Source organism: Carya illinoinensis, chromosome 10 (assembly GCF_018687715.1).
Source record: "Carya illinoinensis cultivar Pawnee chromosome 10, C.illinoinensisPawnee_v1, whole genome shotgun sequence".
NCBI classification, from domain to species: Eukaryota; Viridiplantae; Streptophyta; class Magnoliopsida; order Fagales; family Juglandaceae; genus Carya; species Carya illinoinensis.
The window spans coordinates 24,680,009-24,705,092 of NC_056761.1; the positions used below are offsets into that span (position 1 = coordinate 24,680,009).

A 25,084-nucleotide genomic window follows, 5' to 3' on the forward strand; every position below is an offset into this window, starting at 1 on the left:
AAGAAGCAGAAAACAAAAGAAAAGAAAAATTAAAAACTACCACAGACCGAGAGTTTCCTGATCCCCTTCCTCGAGGTGGGAAGGAGGATTCTCTCTATCAACAACTTCTGTTTCTTTCTGGCATTTCTTTCGTTTCTTTAGTGTGATACCCCTTTGCTTCATTATTAAGAAAAGGAACCCTTGCAAAAAGTGGAAAAAAACAGAGAAGGGAGGAGAAAAACCAAGCACTGAAGTTGATTTTGCTCAAAGTCCAAGTAACATACCTTTAAACCCTTTTCATCTTCTTATTCATTTCATTCGATTTTTTTTTCTTGCTGGAATTGAAAGATAGGATCCTAAGTCCCCCTTTTTGGGGTGATCTCGCTCCGAAAGCATTCGATCCCTTAGGTAGTTTATTTCGGTTGATTTAGTTTCTGTGCAAGATTTGAAAATGCTTTGACTAGGATCTGGGTTTTCTTTCAATAGCTATGTGAGGTTTTTCTCTTTTGATAGTTGTTCGATTGATTAATTGTATACTGCTATTCGGCTGGTTTTCGTCTTACGCTCACATTGATTGTTTATAAATGTAATTATTTTAATATTTCTTTTGGAAGCCCATCATATCGTTGTTATGAAGCAAGATCTGGTTTCTATGGGCTAGTTGGCTTTCAGTTTAAGGACACGTTAAAGTTCAGAAAATAAAGGGATATTAAGTCAATGGATACCGAGGAAAAGGAAAACAGAAAACATTTATGTGAATGAAAAGCTATAAGATGGCATGATTTGGTTTGAATATGCTTTTGTGTTGAGGATATTTAAAGCTCTCTGGGCCCTCAAAATTAATTGTGTTTTATATGTAGCTAAAATAATAAAAATATTGATGACATCAAGAACTTTGAGGAGAAGACTCCTTCATGGGGATGTCGATGGAAAAAGGCAAGAGCATTTGGAGACCTCAGGGCTGGATGGTTTGGACGAGCCTCTGCTAGGGAATTCTGAGCATGATGATGGGCATTCAGAGGTGAACTCTTGTTTTTATTGTTATGTGTTATGAAATGGAGTGTTCGAATATGCTATTCGGATACTCTTAACCTTTTTGTTGGTCAATCTTTGGCTTTATTGTAGGGATCCAAGCCTGAAGATCTTTGGGATGAGGAACGGAGGAAAGAAAATCTCCATTGGACACTTATATTTTCTCAATTGATTGCACAGTGGGCAGAATGGTTAGGTATTTTTTTTCTGTTGGTAGTTGGTACAATAATGGTTTGTGTTTTCATTATGCTATTTTTGTCAATTAGGTTGGGTTGCTTGATTGATGACTTTGTTGGTTATGCATGGCCTACTATTCAGGAAGATTTAAGTCAACTCATGAATTTTTGTTTCTCTTTTTCCTTATTGCTGGTGATAAAGTTCAATGTTTCAATAATTTTTCATGATACTTGATTTCTGCTGCTTATTTGATCTCAATAACTCCTTTTTCAAATCCATCTTCTAACTATTGGATTATAAACTATCTAAGAGAACTTTTAGCATGCTATTCTTCATTTTGCACTAAAAGACTTACTTTATATGATTTGTGTTACAGTTAATAATATATATATATATATATTTTTGATGTCGGGAAACCTCTCCATGGTAGGGCTCTTCGGACCAACCCTTGCAGAGTAAACCCCGGTCTCATGTGTCAAAGTGTATAAATTGGCCCAATGAAATGGCCTTGAGATTTCTGTTTATTATATAAACTATACAAAGAATTCTATACATGGAAAGAAATAAGTATATGCTAATTCTATCCCTATACAATCTGTCAAATATTATGCTAATTGTACAGAAGAGTAAATCAAGGAATAAATAAGGAAAGAAATATAGAAAGGAATATGGACAGCAAAGCTATCTATTAATAGCCACCTTCAAATTGATGCTTCTTGATCAACAAGCATCAATTTGCTACTTAGGAAGCAATGTCGATTGTGAGTGAAAGCCTTGGTGAAGATATTAACAATTTGTAGTTCAGTGGAAATATGTGGAAGAGTGATGACACGAGTTTCAAAGGCTTCATGGATAGAATGACAGTCAACTTCAATATGCTTTGTGCGCTCACGATAGACAGGATTGCTGTGATCTGAATAGCATGTGTATTATCGGTGTGTAAAGGTGTTGGATCGGTATCAGAGAAGTCTAATTCAGTAAGCAAACCTTGAAGCCGAATAATTTTGGAACAAGCAAGAGAAATTGCCCGGTACTCATATTCTATAGATGTCTTAGAAGCTCTGTCTTGCTTCTTACTCTTCCAGGAGATCAACGCATCACTTAAGAACACACATCAGCCAGTGATGGAGCGACGCGTATAAGCACAACCAGCCCAATCAGCTCTATAAGCAGTAAGGCGAGGAGAATTGCCTGCAAGAAAGAATAAGCCATGGGTAGAAGTGCCCTGAACATGGAGTATGATCCTACGGACAGCAACCAAATGAAGATGACGAGGAGTTTGAAGAAACTGGTTGACTTGTTGTACAACAAAAGAAATGTCTGGTTTAGTAATGGTGAGATAGATAAGGTTACCCACCAACTTCCGGTATAAGCTGGGATCAGTAAGTAAGTCACCCTCTTCTTTGCCAAGTTTGACATTTAATTCTATGGGAGTATCAATAGAGGTAGCCTCCTGTAGGCTAGCTGTAGCCACCTAGTCACTAGCATACTTATGTTGATTGAGTGAAAGACCAGAGAGACTACGATGCACCTCAAGACCAAGAAAATATGTGAGAGACCCAAGGTTTTTCATATGAAAGGACTTTGAGAGAAGAGTGCAACAATACCCCTATCTGATTTCCGAAGAAACAATAAAGTGTCATATTTGCTCTGTTTGAATGAAAATTGTAATAAAGTGGTGCGAAATTTATAAAACCAGGCCCTCGGAGCTTGTTTGAGACCATAAAGAGAGCGACGAAGCTTATACACGTGAAGCCAGAGAGGGAAACAATCCCGAGAGTGGCTTCATATAAATACAAATGTGAAGCTAGAGAGGGAAACAATCCTGGGAGTAGCATCATTAGAAACCCCGTTATGATTAAAAGTATCACATAACTCCAGAAAATTAGCTATGTGAGCATTTGAATCATCATGTGGCATGCCACTAAATTGCACCGTTGAAGCCATCGTTTGAAGAATAGTTGGCTTTATCTCAAAGTTATTGGCTTGAATGACAGGTCTTCTAATGCTAGAAGTAGCTCCGGTGGCCAAAGGGACAATATAATCTCCCAAAGTCCGATTTCCAACTTGATCTTCCATTGCTTCGTTCTTGGTTGTGAAGTCCTCCTTCTCCTTGTTCAAATGATGAAGGGTGCGTTCAATTTCAAGGTCAAAAGGTACTAAATCCAAGTTTTTAGTACATCTCATGCATAACTCGGGAATCCTGAAAAGGAAAATAAAAACAAAATTAACAATCAAGACTTAAAATGAAAAAAAAAAAATTTAAATTAACTTAGAACTAGTTGGTATCAAAAGTAATAGAAAATAAATAGTCCTTAGCAACGGCGTCAAAACTTGTGAAATTTAGCAAGTGTACGAAATCGTACCAAGTAATATAATGATAAGAAAGATGTTGAACCCACGAGGACTATTTACCTATTAACTATTGAAATTGTTCTAATTTTAAGTTATTTGAAAATCAAGAAAAGTGGTGGATTTTGAATTAGAAAAACAGAAACAAATTAAATTAAATCAACAACTAAAGAATTGATCAAACACTTGAAAAGAAGAAGATTTCACCCAAGAAGAAAACACTAAGGCATCCAACTTACCTAATCAATCCCCCAAATCCTAACCATACAATCAATCAATTATCATCCTATTTGACGGCGAAATATTTTAACTTATCTAAGACCTTCTCTCGAGTAGAATTAGAATTATTCAACCTACGATAACTCGCGATATGTTTATGCAAATTTAAAAGTATTTGAGCACATTAAGATTAATACTATTTAACATAAAAGGTGCACAAATCACGTTGACACATTCCTGTCTTTCGTTCAATTCATGGCATACATTATACAAAGCTAAACTATATGTATCATCTCTTGAATTAACATGTACAACAAATCATTCAACTATTGGCAAAAGAATTGAAAGCATTAAACTCAATGATGTATACTCAAAAGGAATGATAAAATTATGATCACAACGAAATAAGATTTGAGATTGTCATGGAGAGGCTACATCGTAGCCTTAGCAATAGAAATTAGTTCATAATCTAATCAAAACAAACCATAATAATTCTGGAATTCATAATGAGCATTATACAAATAGAGGATTAAAGAGTTAAGAAGGAAACTCTATGTAGATCAAGAATCTCTATTGTTGATGAACTCTAATTCTGCAGATTTCTGACCTCCTGCTTGAAGCGCCGTTTCGTCCTTCAAAATGTTCGTTTTAGGCCCTCCCTTAAACATGAAAGTTGTAGGTTTTTATCTTCGCTTTTTGTAGACACCAAGATTGCCCTTATTGGAGTTTTCTAGAAGAAGTTATGCTCTAAATACTAAAGGGTATTTCAGGAATTCGGCAATTTTGCGACTTTTGAATTGATGCATCCTTTCCGCCTTCTAGATATTCATCTTTGCCCAAGGATTTAACACGAAAGTTCTAGTATTTTCTTTTGGCTTTCTGTAGACACCGAAATTACCCTTATTGGAGTTGTCTATAAAAAGTTATCCTCCAATTACCGAAGGGTACTTCAGGAATTTTGAGAATTGAATATTTCCTATTCTCTTGATGACTCATTCAATTTATTTATTCCTAAACAAAAATAAACAAAATAAATAAAAATTCTAATAAATAAGAAAATTAAACACAAACTAGCATAAAATTAAGAATAAAAGTATGAAAAAACTTATATAGAAATTAAGCACATCATTCTTCATGAAGTAACTCACCAAAACAAATATCAAGAGAATGAACATGAGAGAGATTCAGCAGAGAGGAGCGGACATATTCATATTCGGGATGGAGTTTCATAAGAAACTGATCATGACGACTAGTCTCATGAAGATTTTGAATAATGGAAAGAGAGGCAACCGGAACATCTGTGATAACCATATCAGAATATTTGTTCCAAAGAGTCAGAAACGCCGAGTAATAGTCTTGGATGGAACGATTGTCACGTTGAAACGTGGCAATCGCATGTTCTAATTGAAAACGACGGGCACCGTTATCTTGATCTTACACTTTCTTTAAGTAAGTCTACATGGATTGAGCGGTGCGATAAGGCCTCAAGTTGGTGACAAAATATGGCTCAATGGAGTCAAGAAGCCAAAACATAATTCGAGCATCAAGCACAACCCATGAAGGAGAAGGTGTTGAATCCTTGGATTTATCAGGATTGGGTGCACAATCCATGTCATCAATATGGCTCCAAAGATCTTTTCCCTTGAGGAAAAGTTCAAATTGAAAAGCCCACGTAGAGTAATTTTTGCCCTTAAACTTGGCCCACACAGGTGTGGAGTCCATTGTAAATAAATAAAAAACTGAGACTAGAAATAACCAAAAAAACTGCTGAGAAGTAAACGGCACCAGAAAATACCCACAAAACCGAAACTTGGGAAGAAAAAAAAATAGATGAAAGCGAAGACCTGCAGATTACTGTTCCGAGAATACTATTCCAAAATACTATTCCGAGAGGCACATAGCATTATTCTGAGAGGCTCTTGATCCCATGTCAAAGTGTATGAATTGGCCGAATGAAATGGTCCTGACATTTCTGTTTGTTATATAAACTGTACAAATAATTCTATACACGGAAAGAAATAAGTATATGCTAATTCTATCCCACACAATCTGTCAAATATTATGCTAATTGTACAGGAGTAAAATCAAGGAGTAAATAGGGAAAGAAATATAAAAAGGAACATGTCCATTAACACCGTGCCCGGCACCCTCAGAAATTTCCTTACATGGAATTGGTTAAATCACTGGCTTTTCACCAGGGGGTGAGTGAATTCAACCAAGTTGTTGGGCATGGTTGTTCCATTAAAAATAAGGAAATATCAATGAAACTACCTTATATTTTCTGTTGCTAGGATCACTTTGATTGCTTCATTTGTTTGCTTACCTTTTGAGTATAGAACAGCCTGTAGAACAATGAATGGGGATTATCATGGGTTATTGAATTGTGAACTGGGCTTTCGATAAAGTTATGCAACAGGACTGTAAGAAATCTAATTCAGGACTGTAAAACATAATTAGATTTCTAGGCTATAGCTTGCATCAGGTTCTGTTATGGTTAAGTTGACATTCTATCGTCGTCAAATTTATAGAACTTGTCCTTTGCATACTAACTGTGGTTTTGGGTGCTTCGACTAGCAGTTAGCTTCAAGGATGGTCAAATGTATAATTGTCAATAATTTGATGTATATATTTTGCTATAAGAAGATGAAGATGAGTTGGTAAAGAACTTGATATGTTATGAAAAGCGGCTAAAAAAGGTTCAAGTTTTAGTCAAGAACCATGTATTGACTATCAAATGTATTATACTAAATAGCTATAGAAGTATATTACACTGAACTTAAATATTGACTCTAGTTAAGTGTCTATACATAGTTCATACTGTTGTGCAAAGATTAAAAAATCATGAAAACCAAAAACCTAGGCCACCATCATTAATAAGTTTAAACAACTTACCATGTTGTTACAACTCCATAAAAGAAATTTAAGCATCAAACTCAACCTTTAAAATGCCCAGAAACATACCAAACATAAGAGCTCGTCTATGCCATTAGCACTTAAAAGCATCCTTTAAATAAAGATTACCAATTCTAGATTCTTTGGCCTGTAGAACCATCCTTCATGGCATGTGCGTAATTAAAACATAAAATTATGAGTTGAATTTTCAATGAATAGATACATCACACAATAAATGAAGTTACAAACTCCTCCTATTTTTGAAAATGTAAAAATTGTGATAAAATACTTCTCATATAAAAATATTTGTGTGGTCGGAAAAGGTGGGGAGGCAGACCAGACCAAAAATCTTGCTCTACTTTAGACTTAGCAAGTGTGGTTGGGTCTAACTCTGTTATAGGGCTAGTGTACCAAGAAAATTCTAATCCCACTGTGTTGGCATGCTTAGACTGCAATGTGCAATCTTTTGTCTGCCTATCATTCCCCTTAATGGCTGACTTCAGGTAAGAGGCCACTATTGAGTTTATTCAACTATTTTTTTTTTTTTTAAATTTTTTTATTGGCACCGAGTGTTTGGAATAAAGTCCCGACTAATCCCGGGGTGCAAAGGCCCTTGGCAAGAGGTTTTCCGGAAGTGCAACTTGCGTAATTCAATAGAAAACTCCTCTAGTTCGATGACCCCTCTAAAGTTTTTGCACCTAAGGGTTTGAACTTTGGACCTGGAGAGAGCATACCACCAAGACCATGGCTCTTATCACTTTAGCCAACCCTTGGGGGTTATTGAACCAGAAATTAATAGCTAGGGTTTGTTCTTCTTTCATTACAGGTATTGATAGAATAATAGAGGCAGTTGAGAGAATTTTTGGTAAAATGTTGTAAAAATCACAATAAACATTTGCACACTAATAAAACATCTTCATTTAATCTCTTGGGCGGGCTATGCACAATTACACCTCATGTGTGAGGCTTGATGATAACAAAGATCCTAACTTTATTCACGTGGAAGATATCAATATCTCTTGATAAACTTTCATGCACTCTAGTTAACCAATCTCAGCATGTAACACTCCATTCCTTCATCGAGGAAAAAGAATGACTCACATGGAGTGGGTGAGATGTGTAATGGATACTTGATCGTGTATTTGTAGGGAGAGGAGTTGAAGAAGTTTTGAAGATCAAGAGCAGTCAATGGATGAGCTTAGAATTTTCTTTTTCTATACTTTACTCCATTGGTCGATTGTAATTGATTTTTATGGCATGACTTTTCATGAATTTCTTGTGTTACTAAACTAGCATGCTTATACATTGCTTTGGTTCTCAGCTATTGTACTTGATGGAAACAATACTCATGAGTTTTTGTCCCTAATCTAGGATGTATTTAGGTGTTCTTTTGTATATTTCCTGTGTATATGGGCTATGCCTATTTCATTCGTATCAATAAAATTTACTTCTTACATATAAAAAAAAATATGTTGCTCTTGTATTTGTTCCGTATACTTGGGCTCTTGCCTATTCCTATGATCAATAAAATTTTGTTTACCGATTAAAAAAAAAAAAAAGAAAAAACTTGGTTTTCTCGTTTCTGAGATTTGTAATGGATCAGATGATTTGCTTAGCAATTTTGTAAATGAACCTTTGTTTTTAGGAGTACCCTTATAAATATGCTAATATAGATGTTATTCATTACATACGAAAATTATAAATAATGAAAATGAAGGAACCATAAGAGAGCTACAGATAATGAAAATGAAGGGTAAAGTTGTAAAAGGTTATGCAATTATGCCTATAGATCAGAAGCATGCACTAGGCTGTCAGTGATTATGCTGCCAGTTCCTTGTTATAATTTTACTTCATTTGCAGTTAACTGCAACTAAAATTATAAAGTATGCCTCTAGATGTCTTATTATTTGCATGCTTTAACTGCATTCCAAATGTTGATAATATATCATCAGTTTGGTTGATTACAAGTTCATCTTCATATCTTTAGCAAATATTGTCCTTGGATCCGGGTCTCTAATTGGACGCCTTCTAGCTTTTTCTTCCAACATCCAAAGAGGACAAAGCAATAAACTGCTTCCACCCACCCTTAGTCCCTTGCAGGTATGTCCAATAATACAAGTATTCTACTATATAGCAATTAATTCTACTTTCAGCGTATGAAGGCTCTGAAATGTTTGACAGTAACAGAACAATTAAATTCACTTTTCATGATGTTCATTCTTTTGTATTATTCCCATTGTGGCGAGTGCTTATTTTTTTCCTCTTGAGGAAGTTTTAGGTGAAGCTCAAATTGGTCTGAAGGGTGACTTTTTGCCAGTTTGGGGTTTACTATAAGAACGTGCTTTAGGCATATTTGAGTTGCTTTGCAGACATTTAATCTGCCCGGTAAAATTTTAAAAATATTGCTTAGCTCTGTAATTTTTTTGATGGAATCTTAGCTCCATAATTTTAAGTTGTCAAGGAATAGTTTTACCTATAAAAAAAAGTTGTTAATGAATAGTTTTCTGACAGACAATTAATCTTTCATTTAAAATCTTAAAAATATTGATTGGTGCTGCAGTTTTGAAGAGAAAGGTATTATTTGATGAGATTTTGGTTTGAACGTTGGAGTGTGTATGTGGAATTGAGTCTTGAATGGATCCTTTCATATTGGAAAGAGTGAAAAGAGTACATTCTCATGTACAATACAATATTCAAAACACCACTGTAGAGAATATGCTCTTCCAGTGGTTGGGATGTACAAAATTGTGCTGAGACCTACTGGGCACACCCAAACTAGACTAGCCTAGCCAAATTTGGTGGTGCAGTCAAAGCCTGATTCGATGGTCAGCTAAGTTGTTTAGGAATGAAATTGAAACTTTTTCAAATTCTTGAGATGAAATTAGAGCCCTCACTTTAGGGAGCGAATAGATTTTATTTTATTTGTTTAATATTTAAATTGGCTTGCTCGGTAACATTTAAACGTAAGATTTACGTGCTCCCATTCCACGTGTACCACTCGAGGTCAAGCCCAAAGACAGATGCATAAAAATAATTCTCATAGAGTAACAATGGTAGATGTGAATTAGGAAATCAAATGGTAGGATTTTTTATTGAAATATATTTTATGGTTTGATAACAAAAGTGTCTTTATTATTATCACTATTATTATTTTATTTTTAAATTTTCTTTCCTCTCCCCTTCTAGGTTTAAAGCAGTGTATTAAATGAATATTTGTCAGCTCTATATGCGCTGTGTTTGTTGATGCTTAGAGCATTCCTAATAAAAGTTCTAAAATCTCAATGATTCTGAAAAGCCTTATAAGTAGATGGCATTTCCTCGTGAAATGCTCAACTAATGGTGTTACCAAAGATCTGCATAACCATGCAATGTTTGGTCTTTATAGCATTTATCATACATATTGATTGCTCATAATGCTATAGTCATAGCATTTATTAAGGCCTTGTTTGGCAACCCAGTTTTCAAAATTTTTTCAGCTTTTTTCAACTTTTCTCATAACTTCATTCCCAAACATTTCTCAAATAAAAAAAACTTTTCTGTTCCAAATTCTCAACTTTTCTTTTAATCATTACCTAATCATTACTTAAACAAAAAAATCAATACAACTTTTACAGACTCCAAAACAAAATAAAAAATTATATTCAAACTACTTTTCAACTTTATCTATCCACTTTCACAAACTCCAATACAATATTTATTTTAAAAAAATATTTTTATTCAAAATTTTCTCTCTCCTTTCCCAAAACCTAATCTTAAACAAATTCTCAAATATTTTCAAACATTTTTGGTAATCAAACATGGCCCAGTCTTTTATAAATCTTTCTCACTAAATATAGTATCATATGATTCTTTTTAATGGTTTGAATTTGTTTCCTTTCAGGAAGAAAGGCTCAGAAATCTACAGCAAAGGCTTGAAGTCCCCTTTGATGGCACTCGTGGGGAGCACCAAGTAGGTTCTTCCTGTTTTATGCATATTCTTTTTTGTTCGAATTTTATTTTCTTTGGAGATCTTAATTTTGAAATCTTCAAGTTATGCTGTAGAAGTCAGAGTTATTTATTTAGTTTTGATAGGTAATAAGAGATTTTATTCCAAGTAAATAGGCATAACCCAAGTACACAGGAGGAAGTATACAAGAGAATACACCTAAGTACAAACTAAAGCAAAAAAGTACCAAGGAAAAGCATTACAAATGTTGATATCCCTCACAAGATTGTTCACCCAAAAATTTAAAGTTCTAAAGAAAAAGTCCCTAAATTCCGTCATTGTGCGTTCACGTTCCTCGAAACACCTCCCATTTCTCTCAAGCCATAAACACTAAAATAAACACAAGGGAATCATTCTCCACTCAGCTGTACTGCCTCCACTTCCTGCTGCACCTCGCCAGCTAGCCAAAAATTCCACCACATGAAAAGGCATCACCCAAGCGATGCCTACCCTTGCAAATAACTCATTCTACAAGGCTGTCACCATTTCGCAGTGAAGAAACAGGTGGTTAACAGATTCACCATCTTTTTTACACATGAATCACCAGTCCATCACATATAAACCCCTTGTCCTCAAATTATCAGTGGTTTAAACTTTCTCAAGCGACACCAACCTGCAAAAAAAATGCAACTTTACTGGGCACTCTAGCTTTCCATGACTATTTAACACCTTGTAATAGGATTTCACAGAGAATCTGAACTTATTATCGTGAACCCACTGCATCCTATCCTCCCTGATCTGATCAATCTTTGAATCATCAAGTTTTACGTAGAAATCAGCAGCAGCCATTAGAACATCTTCATTTTTTTACTTCTCTCATCAATAAAATATTCTTTGCCAAAATGAGTCCCATGGGTCCTAATGGTAATAATAAATTGTGTCAGGTTCATGTTGCAGATTTTACCGACTTTTTATAATCTTCTACTCTGCTGCAAGCAAGATATATGAGCTGCACATTATTATTTGACAAGTAAGATAGAATTTTCCTAATAATGAAAGTGGGTGTAATTTTGTTACACCAAGAGATCCACCTAACAAGCAAAAGCAAAAGTGCTGGAAATTCATGAAAGGTAGACATAGAAGAATCTACACTATTGTAGACCACTATCCAATGGTACAGAGTATTAATAAGAAGGACGTAGCTGGTGTCAGCTTTCACAAAATAAACACATTGATGATGACTCTTAAACTGTCCTTTCCAATAGGCTAGAAGATCCACTACCCAGGGCATAATCCACTTAATCTCAAATAGTCCAAAAACTGTTTTCCATAAAGCACTAGCAACATCACACAGCAGCAGGTGATCTATTGTTTCCCATTCTTCTTGTACATGCAAGACCAAATAATCACTACAATGGCCATCTTCCTGCGTTAACCTATATGAATCCTAATGTTGCTGTCCAAACAAAGAAATTCACCCTAAGAGGAGCCTTGTTCCTCCAAATAAACTTTCAAGGGATAGATTTGTAATCATGAGTACATAGGGTATTGTAGAAAGACTTCATAGCGTACACTCCTTTCCTAGATGGGCTCCAAACCATTTTATCGTTACCATTGCTTCACACCTAACTCAAATACAATTGATCAGAAAACGATGAGGAGATCCACCTCCTAATCATTAGTCTCTGCCAAAATTTACACGCCAATTGGAGAATTATATGATAAAACGTGCATTTTGGATTTACTTTGTGAAGGTATCTTTCGAGGATTGATGTCCACACCACACTTCAGGTCAGAACAGGATCATGACCCATCACCCACCAGAAATCTAGTAAGGTGAAAGAACTCCCCCCAACCCCCTCTAATATCTTTCCAAAGACTTGACCCTGAAAAACCTATTTATTTCAAGAGAACACCAACTGCTGTGTGGGCTACCGTCCTTTATGCCCACGAGCACCCTTCAAAGCATATCACCACATCCATTTCTCCAAAAGAGCCTGATTTAAAAAAAAGAGGTTTCTCACTCCTAACCCACCTATTGCCATTGGTGAACACACATTCCCCATTTCACATGTAATACCCCCTCCCTCTAGGCATGCTACTATTAAAAGGTTTTTTTTGTTTTTTGATAAATGACTATTAAAAGATTTTCAAAGGAGCCATTTATAAAAAGCTCCATAAAAGCAAAAGTGAGTCATAGGTAGAACTTAATTTTTTTCAAGTCTCGTACTAATTCACAAAATACTTAATAATATTCATGAAAACATAAATTAAAATTCTCGTAAATAGTCTAGGACTCCATCTCTTCTGCCTGAGCCATGTCTTGTCTTGCAACTTCATTTTTGCTAGGATGGGTAACACGCAAACACAAATTCCTCAAATATTCTGTAAACAAATACATCATATATTAAACAGTTTAATAAGATAGATTTTCAATTATAAAAGAGCATTTAGTTGAAACCTCATGTATACTTAAATCCGTCGATGGCTAGCACGCTATTATCCTTGTGTGTGTTAGTGCTAGAAATCCTTGTCAAGGATGGGCATCAGAAGATGCATCCCAAGTGAGTTATTCTTAGCATTGCAATCCGCCTCTTACCCTCGGTATTGTGAAACCTCAGTCATGGCCAATTTTGAAATATGTACAATCAAGCACCTTGGCCAACCAGATTACCTCCTCCCTACTCAGATAAAGGGCCTTGGTAAAATTGTTACATCTCTCAACAATACAGAAAAGATTTCCTTCTAATCTCCTGAACACTAAGAATTTTGCTTCAATCCAGAAGGTACTCTCCATCAACCACCACCAACAGTATGGAAGAACAAAAAATCACCCAGAGAAGAAAAGAAATGCTAACTAGAGAGAAAGGATCAAGAAACAAGGATAAAACAAGAAAATAATTTAAATTACAGGGATAGGATCAAGGATCATCTCCAGCGAGAAGTGGCAAAGATGGAGGAAGAAATGTCATATTATATTCTTAACAATTCTAAACGTAATGTTTTACTTTGTAATATTTTTTAAGAGACATCTTTGTACACTTTCATAGTTTTTAATCTACTATAATTTTTTACACATATTGAAAATGGCGTTTGGATGCTATTAAAAGTTTTACACTTCATAGAGAGATGGTTTTTTCAATATAATTGTCATATTTATATATCTAAATTAGAAACTGAATATTTGGGCTTCAGGATGCACTGAAATTGTTGTGGAGGCTGGCTTTTCCTAATAGGGAGCTCCCATCTCTTAAATCAGAGCTTTGGAAGGAAATGGGTTGGCAAGGTCCTGACCCTTCAACAGATTTTAGGTACATAGCAGAGATATAAGAGGGCTGAATTTTAGAACCGAACTTGTTCTGATTTCTTTTGTGAATCTTACATATACCTTACACTGAAGTTTTCCTCTCTATTTTCAGGGGTGGAGGTTTTATATCACTGGAGAACCTGATCTTTTTTGCCCAGAAGTACCCGGTTTGTTTATTATCTCTCTATCTAAGCACTACTTCCATTAATCTGAATATCATTGTAATTGGCTATAATGCTGCTGCAGTTGCCTTCTGTCAAATCAAGATACTTTCATGGTTTATTTCATCCTTTTGGTTGATTAAGTTTGTACTATCCTATCCTGTTTAGTCCCATTGCTTTTATGACTTTTATCGCATTCATACTCGTCTTAGCAAGGGTTTCTCCATAAGACGATTTGCTGCATCAATAAGTACTTGTATGCGCTACATAGGCAAGGACACTTTAAAGAGAGACATAGGAAATATGACATGTCTAATATAACGTAGCATTTATTTCATCCTTTTGGATGATTTGCTCCATCTCTGTCTAATATCTTAATGTGGTATTTTGTTACATGGAAAATACGACGTGTTGATGAATCAAAAGTTGACACCAGTCATACTTATTACACACTTCATCCAAATTGTTATAATTTATCATAAAGTTAAAAAATAAGCTTTAAAATTCCGAAATTATATTACCTGTAAAAAAAAAAAAATTCCGAAATCATTGACCAATCAGAACTTAGTAGAGCAATTTGATTGTGAATCTACCTTTCTTGGAGGGGCTCTAGCTGTTCTTGTTTGTGGTTCCCTTGGTCACTTTTGTGGAATACAAAAGATCAAAGAACTTGGTGATAACCTCCAACTCCCAATTTTGTGCGACTTTGACGAAATCTATGTTCCATTGAGGGGAAGTTGTTAGAAAAGGCCACGAGATTAGCTACTAAAAGATCCTTCGCCCCCCGTTCAAGCTCAATTATGGCTGGGAGTATGTGTTTGAGGCTTTGATCATTGAACCATTTTTCATGCCAAAATTTGACACGAGAACCATCTCCCACTTCAATACGTGCTTGTCTCAGGTAATTTATTCCCCCCCCACCCAAAAAAAAAAAAAAAAAAAAAAAAAAACAAAAAAAACAAAAAAACAACCCCCACACACACACACGTGGTCTACGAACCTCATTCGAACACCCAAGCTTCCCCAAACTTTGAATCTAAAATTGTCTTCCACAGGGCCCCTTGTTCTTGTTGGTACTACCACATCCATTTCCCCAAAAGGGCTTGGTTGAACTACATCAAGTTGTGGATCCCCAATCCACCCCTAGATATTGGTGTGCAAATAGTTTGCCAATTCACCAGATGGAATTTGAACTTGTCCCCCATTCCACTCCACAAGAAATTTGTTGAAGCTTCTCAATACGGTTGGCAACCTTTGTAGGGAGTGGAAACAAGGACATGAAATATGTGGGTAGGTTAGAGAGGGTACTCTTGATCAGATTGGTTCTATCCCTTTTAGATAGGTATAACCTCTTCCGAGTAGCCAATCTATGCTCCACCTTTTCAATCACAACATTCAAAATCCCCTTTGACTTGAAGGAAGCACCCAATGGTAAGCCATGGTATTTCATCGGTAGAGAAGATCCCTTGCATGTCAAGATACTAGCTAGATACACAGCATTAGGGATATCCTCCATTGGCATCAATTCAGACCATACCTCGAGAATCAAGTTCTACACGTACAGCAGTTTCTACTTAGGCTGGTTTCATCTATAGGTGATCTGAACCCCAATCGACTCGCTTTGAGACCCAAAAACAATATTGGAAAACTAACTCAAGAAAACCAAACTCAAGTCTATGGATGGAGAATCTAGACTCGTTGAGACCCCGTTTCAAAAACCTAAATTATATTAAAATCTAAACCCGTTGAAAAACCCTTCTCAAGAATCCGGATTACAAAGGAGGAATGCCACAAAAGTTGTGATTTACCTTTGATAAGTTCAAACGTTCAATCAAGAACAAGAGGAGATAAACTCAACTCTCAATTAATAAAATTCATCACTTTCAATAATGTCTTATGTCCTCAAATGAGGCTACAAGTGGTTTAAATAACAATCCCTAAAAATCCTAAGTGAGCCGCAGGTACCGTAGCGTGAACAGTGCCGCGCTACATTAACTTTTAAAACCCTAATTCACATAAATTAATAACTTTTCAAATATGCCATTGGCCAAAATACAAGGTCTTCCCAAAAATCCTAGTTCATTAGAAATAAGAAATATGTGTGGGCTGAAATCTTCAAGCCCACTTATTCTAAACTAATAAAATAAGCTATTTTAATTAAATAAATAAGTCCAAGGCCTTCAATAACAATAGATCCAAGTCGTGTCTTCCGTAGCGTATCACATGGATGAAAACTGGATCTCCTCCTCTCAAACCCATCTTGAAAACTATATCTCTTCCTCTCAAGCCCATTTTAAATGTTGGGCTCTTGCTAAACACGTCTCAAGTGGATTGCACCTCCATCCATGCATAGCTTCCTTGATCTTCCTAACTCTTGATCTTGTAATTGATCTTTAAGACTTGGTCCGCCTTGGGGCTCATCAGTAGGTGCTGATGAATCACCCATCATGAGTTAATTAACTTTGATTAGAGTGCAACTTAGATCCAGTCTACTATGGGTGAGCTTCAAGCTAGTCAGGCTGCCATCAAAGCTCTTCATATTGGAATTCAAGTTAATTTGAGCATGATCATTATATCGTAGAACTAGAAAGTCAATGCACATGAACATGAGATGCATAAAAAAAATATGCAATGTAGTCTAACCATGCATTAACCATAACACGAAAATGAAATACTCTACACATGCATGGAGAAGTTTTAAATAAGTCCAACTTAGAACTAGAAAGTGCAATGCACATGAACATGACCTGAGATATGCAAATATCTAATGATTAAATGGAGACTAGGATATAATATAGTCATGCATGAAAACATGTGAAAGTTAAAAAAATAAAGGGTTTAACAGAGATTGGTATGTAGAATAGAATAAAAATGCCATTTTTGCATAGGAACTAGCTGTAATCTACGGGATTTTAAATAGATTCAGCATGTAAGTTGAGTGACATAAATATTTTTTTAAACGCCATCTCAGCGCCATTAAAATGATGTACCCATTATAGTCTTCTGAATATTATAAATGTTTTTGACACTTCATGGGTAGGGTACGGGGGAAAGTTTCTTATAGTTGGTAACGGCAATATAGAAAATCCCTACAAATCATTACACTAGTATGCCCATCGTAATCCTAGATCTGAATGGATTACAAGAGAGAGAGACTTGGAAATGGGGGTGTGATGATGGAGTAGCGACCTTGTGCTTTGGCGGATCTGGTTTGGGGTAAGCGATGGACAGACCTGCCAAAGAACCCTCGACCCATGAGTGAGAGGGAGATTGAGGGAGGGAAGGAGAGAGACGGCAAGCTCACCTGGACGTGGTAGAGTCACGAGTGACAGAGCGGCGGTGTAAAGCAATGGCGCTTCTGTCAAAACCCCAAATATTGTGAGATTTTAGAGGGAGGGAAAGATTCTGTGCTCACCTGGACTTGATGGCCAAGTGGTGACATGTCCTGTCACAATGAACACCGTGGGAGAGGGGGAGGGAGAGAGATTCTGAGCTCACCTGGACGTGGGTTCACCACAGCTGCCAGAGCAGCGGTGCCAAGCAGCAGCGCTCCTGTCAACCCCAAATACCTTGAGATTAGCGAGTAAGAGAGAGAGGGTGGGAGGGAGAGAGATACGACGAGCTTAGATGGCTAGCCGAAGAGCGGCGGTGGCTGTCGTGAATGTGTGTGTGTGTGAGAGAGAGAGAGAGAGAGAGAGAGAGAGAGAGAGAGAGAATTGTCTGGGTTTCAGACCTCACAGGCTCGTTTTGGATTTTTATTTTTACTTGTAAAAAAAAATTGTTAGTCTGAGGAAAAATAGTTCTTTTGCTGATCAAGAATCCCTAAGGCACACTTATGTTTAGGCCAATTGCGGAAGTGCTTTAGGTTCTTTCACCTTTTACACGTGGCAAAATTTTCAAGTTGTGAATTCATGATAAAGACATCTAAGAATTTAGCTATTGCATAGTTGTGCATTTTATAGTCAATCTAGCAAAAAAAAAAAAAAAAAAAAAATGATGTTTTGATTGTTCCATATTTTACATAACTTCAAATCTTGTTGAAGTTGGAACTGTGCGTAGTGTCAGAATCCTGCCAACTGTCTTTGGACCAAATGACATCTCCTGTAAAACAACAGGTGGAAAGTGAGGCGATGCATTTAATCCTATATGAGTTCATGAGTTGTATTTTCCTATTAAAACCATTTTGGAAATATGACAAACTCAATAAGTTCTTGCATTTCACATGATCACCACTGAAAGGAAAGTTGCCATAGATTTTCATCCCGGTGAAGGCCATCCTCAGAAGAAATTGGAGCACCCTCTCAAAGCACAGGCCCAGGAGAAAATTCATCTGTGACTACAAGAATATCTATTATTTGGCGACTCATTATTATCAGTGTATCTGTTTTTCTGGTGCCTACAGATCAATAAAAAATGTTCATCTGGTGACTAAAACTGAAGAGCCAAAAGCTTATTTCAGAATGTGTAAGAGATAGATTGTTCTGGAAGAGGATGATCTTTACCTTTGAGATAGTGCTTAGGTTTTTCTGGCAAGCTTAGGCAAGGCATTTAGATTTTATAGTAACACCATCCGAAGTAGGAAATTGCCACATCTATTTTTGTTCACGGCGGATCAGAGTATGCTTAATAGAAGAATCGAACCTCCCCAGTCCTTGTATCATGTAGCTGAAAATAGATTGTAATGCTTTAAAATCTTTGATGACAATTGTGCCTATTTAGCATTAAACAGTAAAGAAGTGAAGCCACTGGCTCCTCATGGCCCCATACCGCACGTGCGTGTTGGTGGGGGGTTTTTTGTGGGGGGGGGGGGGGGGGGGGTGGGGACGAGAAAGCAATGATGAGCCAGTTTATGATTTAGGAAGACTTTTTTTATTTTTTTATTTATTTTATTTTTTATAGATGATTTAAGAAAATAATTCAATGGCAATTCTCCTCTCAATTGTAGTGTCTTTTGCTTTTGTCTAGCATTAGATACTTAAGGGAGCGATGCCTTGGTTTCTCATAGAGATTAAAGCAATTGGGAAGTTTATCATTCAGAAAAACTATTTACCCCTTTCTTTCTCTGAAGGAATTTAATCCCATAGTTATGCTTTTTTAGGACCTAGAAGCAGTCAGATCTTCCTAATTCGGATTGCACTTTTAGTTTTCATGACCCTAGCAGTAGCTCTATTTCATTTGGCATTATTTCACATGTGGCATTTGTTATCCTTCCTGTTCTATTGAGGTAGGCCCCAGTGCTACTTTGTATGGAGTGGCCGAGAGATGGATTGGAACTTGTGCCTTGTGATGTGGTTTAGTGGTGTAAGGTGTATCTACCATTTTCTTCTCTTGGGCTAAATTGGCATTAGTTGAGAGATTCAAGCCAGTGAGAATAGAGAAAAAACTGGTAGGTTGAGTTTTGCTGAAAGGCAAGTGTGCTAAAATATTAAGGGAGTATTTCTTTTAGTATTCTATCCTCATTTACTATTGTTTCAGAATTGTTTTGATCTCTCTATTCCAGATTTTTTGAGCATTTACAAAGTTGAGATCAAGAATGGGAATTCACTTTCTTTCGGAGTTTGAAAACTCTCTGTTCATTCAGTTTTGCTTTTAACTGAAATTTTACCATCATTGCTCGTGTCTCCATTAGAATGTTTTCCTCTATCCATTGCAGTATTTCCGGATTATAGTGGACAGTGTTGATAAATTTATATGTACATTAAAATACCAGATATGCTTATTGAATAAAACACGTGGAGAGGGGGGTTAACTGGAAATGTTTCATGATATTATCTTATTGCAGGAATCATTCCAGAGATTATTGCACAAACAAGATGGAACTAGAGCTGAGTGGGAATATCCTTTTGCTGTTGCTGGGATCAATATTTCTTTCTTGTTGGCTCAAATGTTGGATCTTCAATCAGGTAATTTGGATTTCTGAAAGGAAGGGGCCTCGTTTGTTTTCACAACCATTCTCATCTCAACTAATCATTACAATTTTTTCAAATTCCTACAAAATAAAATAAACAATTCAACATTTTCGAATCCCAAAATAAAAATAATATTAAAAAATATATTCTAACTATATTTTATTCAACTTTTAACTTTTATCTCATCTCATCTCATCAGTGTTAGTTGCAATCCTCTCATCAATAACCAGATGCCAAAAACTATTCCACTCCAATGAATGTTTAACAATAAAGCTCTATATCAGAAGACTCTGGTGGAGAGTGTCATTTTTCTTTTTTGTTGTATCGAAGGCCAGACTTCCCATCTTATAATTGACTGTTTGTTTCAGTCTAAGATGTTCTTTTAAAAATATATATATATATATTTTCCGCATTTTCTTATTTATAGTTTAGTTTAAAAATGTTTGTCAAGGGAAAGCGAATTCTTGGCTAATGTAAAAACGACAGAGATCCCAGGTTCTGAAGCTTTCTTCCCTCTGCCCGCCACATCATCCACACACACCCTTCCAAACTACTCATCATCCCCCCCCCCCCCCCCCCCCCCCCCCCCCTCCCCTTCTTTTCCAAATCATAATGACGGTTTTCTTTCTCTTTTTCTTTCTGGGTGTTACAGGATGTGCTGATTTCCTTGTGTGTATTGTTCCTGGAAAGTTTGAAAATCTTTTCAACGTCTTTTTTAATATCTCAATCAAATAATTGAAAATCATTGATTTTTGCCAAAAGTTAAGTTTCTTTTGGAAAATGTTTTACTTAACTCACATATATTCACCTTTTCTTGGTCATTTTAAATTCTGCGGCTTTATTTACAGTGTCTTTTTATATATAATTTTGTTTTGCAGGAAAACCAACTTCGTTGGCAGGAATTCGCTTTCTAGAATTGCTTGGGGAGGATGAAAGGGCGTTTGATAACCTCTATTGTGTAGCGTTTCAAATGTTGGATGCTCAATGGCTTGCAAAGCGTGCTTCTTATATGGATTTCAATGTAAAAATTTTTAACAAAGTCATATCCTGTCCATGATTTAACACATCCTTTGTCTTGAATCGATGTTTGTTCGTTATTCACCAAACGAAGTCTGCCATTTTGATTCTTGAATCGATGTTTGTTCGTTATTCACCAAACGAAGTCTGCCATTTTGATTCTTACTATTTTTTGGGTTTTGTATTTTCAGGATGTTCTTAAGTCAACAAGAACTCAGTTAGAGCGTGAGCTTGCACTTGAAGATGTCTTCGGCGTGAGAGATTTACCAGCATACAACCTCTTGAGAAGATAATCTACTCTACTACTTATATTAGTCTGTCAACTCTTCTGTTCTCTGCAGATTTTGTAACATAAGAATTGTGTCCATATCTCTGAAACCACACCAAAAATTGTGTTCTTTGAAATGCCATTTCTTTAATTTCATTGAACTTAATCTTTAGTTGCATAACTTTCTTGTAAGATTATTGTGCGACATCTGATAATTAATACTCATGTTAGAAAGAACAAAGGCAATATACAAAATTTAAAAGGTAATTTTGAAAGAGCATGAGTATTTCTTCCAAAAGGTTCTTAGCTAGGTTATTGCCTAGAACCTCGAATCTGGTTCATTCAATCTTATTGACTAAGCTGGTGGTTGCCATCAAGCACAACATTGAGGAATTCTTCGATCGAGTCTTTCCTAGGCAGAACCTCCGCTGGATTCGTCAGAAGGATTCAAGAGCCACCTATTTAGGCGTTCAGATGCTTTCTTAACCTGTATGAAAAAGGGATTAATTAGGACAAGCATTGAATTGAATTATCATTTCATTGATATTTGTATAATTAGAAACCAACACCGCAGATTATGATACAAGCAAAATTCAAATTCATTTGATTTACCTGTTCATTCCAATCTGTCTTGAAGGTAATGTAGCCGAGCACGAGCGATTGTGCCACGACGCCAATGATCATTCCGATCCATATTCCCTGGAAATTTTTTTAAAGAAAATTGAGAACTAGGGCATATCTTCCTCCATGGATATATTGAAAATGGCACTGAATATTGCCATGGTTCTATGATGGGTATACTGAACTAGGATTTCCTTGCATGTTGTGCATTCAATGTCTACACACAAGCATCTATTTTCTCATGAAACAGTTATGGTCTATGCTGAAGTAAAATATGAGATATAAAAAGGCATTGAAGGAAACAAGCTTAGTTTTCAAATTGTTGCTTAATAAATGAATCTAATAATATTCACGTTTAAAAGAAAAAAACTCACTTTTATTCCTAGATGGACCAAATATCCAAGAAAGACTCCTGCTGGCACCCCAATGAGAAAGTAACAACCTATGTTAACATATGCAACTACACTTTGCTGGCCAGCACCAACAGCTATGCCTGCAAAACAGAAGTTATTGAGTGTGTGACCTTTGGCTTTCACCACCATCAGATTACAAAATCAGATACATGCCTGAGAGCACTGGTTGTATACTGTTGACTAAGACAGAGATACTGAGGGGGATAGATAAATCTGAAACAGATTCTGCAACGTCTTTGTCACTTGTGAACATATAAGCGATTTTACGACCAAACACTAAACACAGAATCCATGTGAATACTCCGAGACCTATAGAAGTACTAGTGATGACTTTAATGGAAAATCTTGCAGCTTCAGCATCTCCTCTCCCTAATTCATTTGAAACCCGAACGCTATGCAAAGGAGATGAAAATAAGTTTATATACACCCATCATGGAACAAGGAATATGGGTAATAAAATAAATACCTAGCAGCAGTTAGGAAGCCAAGGAAGACCATAAAATCCCAAGCAATGATATTGAGGCTGGAAAGGTCAGATCAACTTAAGGAAATTTTAGACCAAAATCCAATAAGAAAAATAAAAAAGAATCGTGATGTGGTCTTACCAGATTGAAAAGGCAGATATTGCAACCGTAGTGTTCTTCATGTATCCGGCCAGTAAGACTAAAACAGCATTGTACCATAACTCTAAGCTATTAGGATTGTCAAAGGGTCAATGATCAACAGAAGATCAGTGTGATGGAATTATAGAGGAGTATTTAGACAAGAATGAGACAGGTCTTAAGAGTAATGAGTTCCTCTTAGAATTAGACTTTCCCATGGCTAAAGTAATGCCATTGGCAACAATTAACTCAGGATTTCCTTACTGTCACTGGCACAATGATTTCAATAATTATATCAACAATAAAGGCTTGAAACTAATTTGGTGAAGGAAAGGGACTTACCAAAGCATCACGCCTGAGGATATTGAGAGCTTCACTACAGGTAATAAATCACGAAAGGCAACTGATGTGAAACCTCTCCATGTCTTGGAACACCAACCTCCGAAGACATACACAAACAATCCGATCAACACTACGTAATAAGATATAATTATGGCACCCATTGCACCAGGAATTCCGAAGTGTAGTTTGCTCACAAAAATCCATGACAAGAGAACATGAAGAACAAATGTGAGAGCAGATAGCCACCCGACAATTGTGTTTTTGAGCTGTGTCTGCAAATACTTTTGGATACTAAAGGCGAAGGGAAAATAGTAGAGAACTGGAATGAACCACAGAGAAATGTATCCAGCAACTTCTGCTACATCTTCATTCTCTCCAAGTAGCTTGAAAATTGGTGTTGAGAAGATGAAAATAGGAACCAGTATTGTTGCAACAGTAATATTAATGACCCATGACCTTTGCAAATAGATTCCCAACATGTGGTATTGCCTTGCCCCAAAAGCTTGACCACACATAGTCTCAGTTGCACTTGACATTCCCACCTACCCCATCAAAATTAGATTGAAGATCATAAGAAGTATTAGAGCTTGATCATACTTACATAACCCATATCCCTGAGCTGCATGTTTTACTTTTAGGTATCTTTTACTTCTTTTATATTTACTTTGTTTAGGTTGAATTTTGTTTCATGTTCTTGTTGTCTTGAAAAAATAACTTTTTTGGCTCATAATTCCTTGTTAAAACTCCCATCTTCCTACTCTACACCTCCTTTGTTAGAAAGTCAGTAATTGCACAATAGGTTATTTCTATGTACTAAAAAAAAGCGTAAGTAAAGTAATGAATCTCATTTTAAGATAAGCACATGGAGTGTTTGATAAAAAAGAAAAACGAAATTCCTTACTTCTTTTTTACAAAAACTAACTCACTACGTAAAACTCTGTCATTAACTCAATTGACTGCTAATTATGGATAAAATAATAAACAACATGGCACAGTCTTGATAGCTGAATCACAATGGAGGATGCAAATTATCGGATTTTGGTAAATTTGAGTGCACAATGCGTCAGTTCTAGTAGTTTGTGATGCAAAGTGCAAAACTTCTGATAATTTGAAGACTAGAAGATATAAAAAGTATTTATTCTCATAATTTATATTAGGACTATTCATCTAGGTAGGGTTTTTTCTTGGCTTGATTTGGAACTCATATAATAGGGTTTTGGTTCTGAGTTCCGGCCCGGATCATACCCGATCCAAAATTCGTATTGTAAAACCCGGACTGACTTGGTATGGGTCTAGTTATAAAACTCAGGTTCCAAGTTTAATGCTACTGATTCCTTTGTCATAATTAATTTTGTTTGGGATGTGCTAAATGATTGTAAGCTCAGCATAATGGGGTTCCTATATTGGCTAATGATGACCATGCATGGATTGCCTTGTTATAAATCATTGACGAAAGACCACACTATTGATTTTGTAACTCATTTATTGTAATTTTGTATTTTATACTGTAATGTATAAATACTAAATAATGACATATAGTAGATTGCATTGTGTGTTGCATGCAATGTGATGAATATTGGAATCTTTTTTTAGATGCATTTAGTAAAAAAGTAATTAGTCGTTACAAGCTTTATTAATTTTTGACATAAAATCTAGTTTTCCATTTTGATATATTTTTATTATTATGGAGAATGTTCAATATATTAGGAATATGCTTTACAACATGACTCCTTTTGAAAAACTTAAATAAAATATAGACTTTTATTAAAAATAAAATATAATAAAATTTAGTTTTCTAGTTTGATATATTTTTATTATTGTGGACAACATTTAAAATAATAAAAATGGATTGAAACTTTTAACCTATA

The 25,084-nt window shown here is 35.9% G+C and overlaps 2 protein-coding genes and 1 long non-coding RNA gene across 4 annotated transcripts in view; 2 read left to right on the plus strand and 1 right to left on the minus strand.

Moving 5' to 3' along the window:
* Positions 1-21,416, plus strand: LOC122278855 (ELMO domain-containing protein B). 2 transcript variants are annotated; one of them, XM_043089061.1, is made up of 11 exons: positions 1-254; positions 594-747; positions 840-1,000; positions 1,105-1,207; positions 8,639-8,751; positions 10,532-10,600; positions 13,772-13,887; positions 13,996-14,050; positions 19,827-19,947; positions 20,832-20,974; positions 21,162-21,416. In XM_043089061.1, the coding sequence occupies exons 2-11, from the start codon at positions 738-740 to the stop codon at positions 21,261-21,263; spliced, it is 993 nt and encodes a 330-aa protein (XP_042944995.1). In that variant the 5' UTR covers positions 1-254; positions 594-737; the 3' UTR covers positions 21,264-21,416. The 2 variants fall into 2 exon arrangements, with proteins under 2 accessions (XP_042944995.1, XP_042944997.1); XM_043089063.1 differs by lacking the exon at positions 594-747 and having other exon boundaries at positions 2-254.
* Positions 1,214-3,459, plus strand: LOC122278856. The gene is made up of 2 exons (XR_006229364.1): positions 1,214-2,165; positions 2,274-3,459. It is a non-coding gene; the product is annotated as an uncharacterized LOC122278856 (long non-coding RNA).
* LOC122278854 (protein DETOXIFICATION 25-like) overlaps positions 21,361-25,084 on the minus strand; it is a 13,727-nt gene continuing 10,003 nt past the window's right edge. The window contains exons 3-9 of the mRNA XM_043089060.1: positions 23,217-23,758; positions 22,878-22,964; positions 22,739-22,795; positions 22,426-22,664; positions 22,234-22,352; positions 21,851-21,937; positions 21,361-21,725 (exon numbers count right to left, since the gene is read on the minus strand). Coding sequence (XP_042944994.1) covers positions 21,651-21,725; positions 21,851-21,937; positions 22,234-22,352; positions 22,426-22,664; positions 22,739-22,795; positions 22,878-22,964; positions 23,217-23,758 — 1,206 coding nt within the window. The 3' untranslated portion in view covers positions 21,361-21,650. The remainder of the gene's footprint in view (positions 21,726-21,850; positions 21,938-22,233; positions 22,353-22,425; positions 22,665-22,738; positions 22,796-22,877; positions 22,965-23,216; positions 23,759-25,084) is intronic.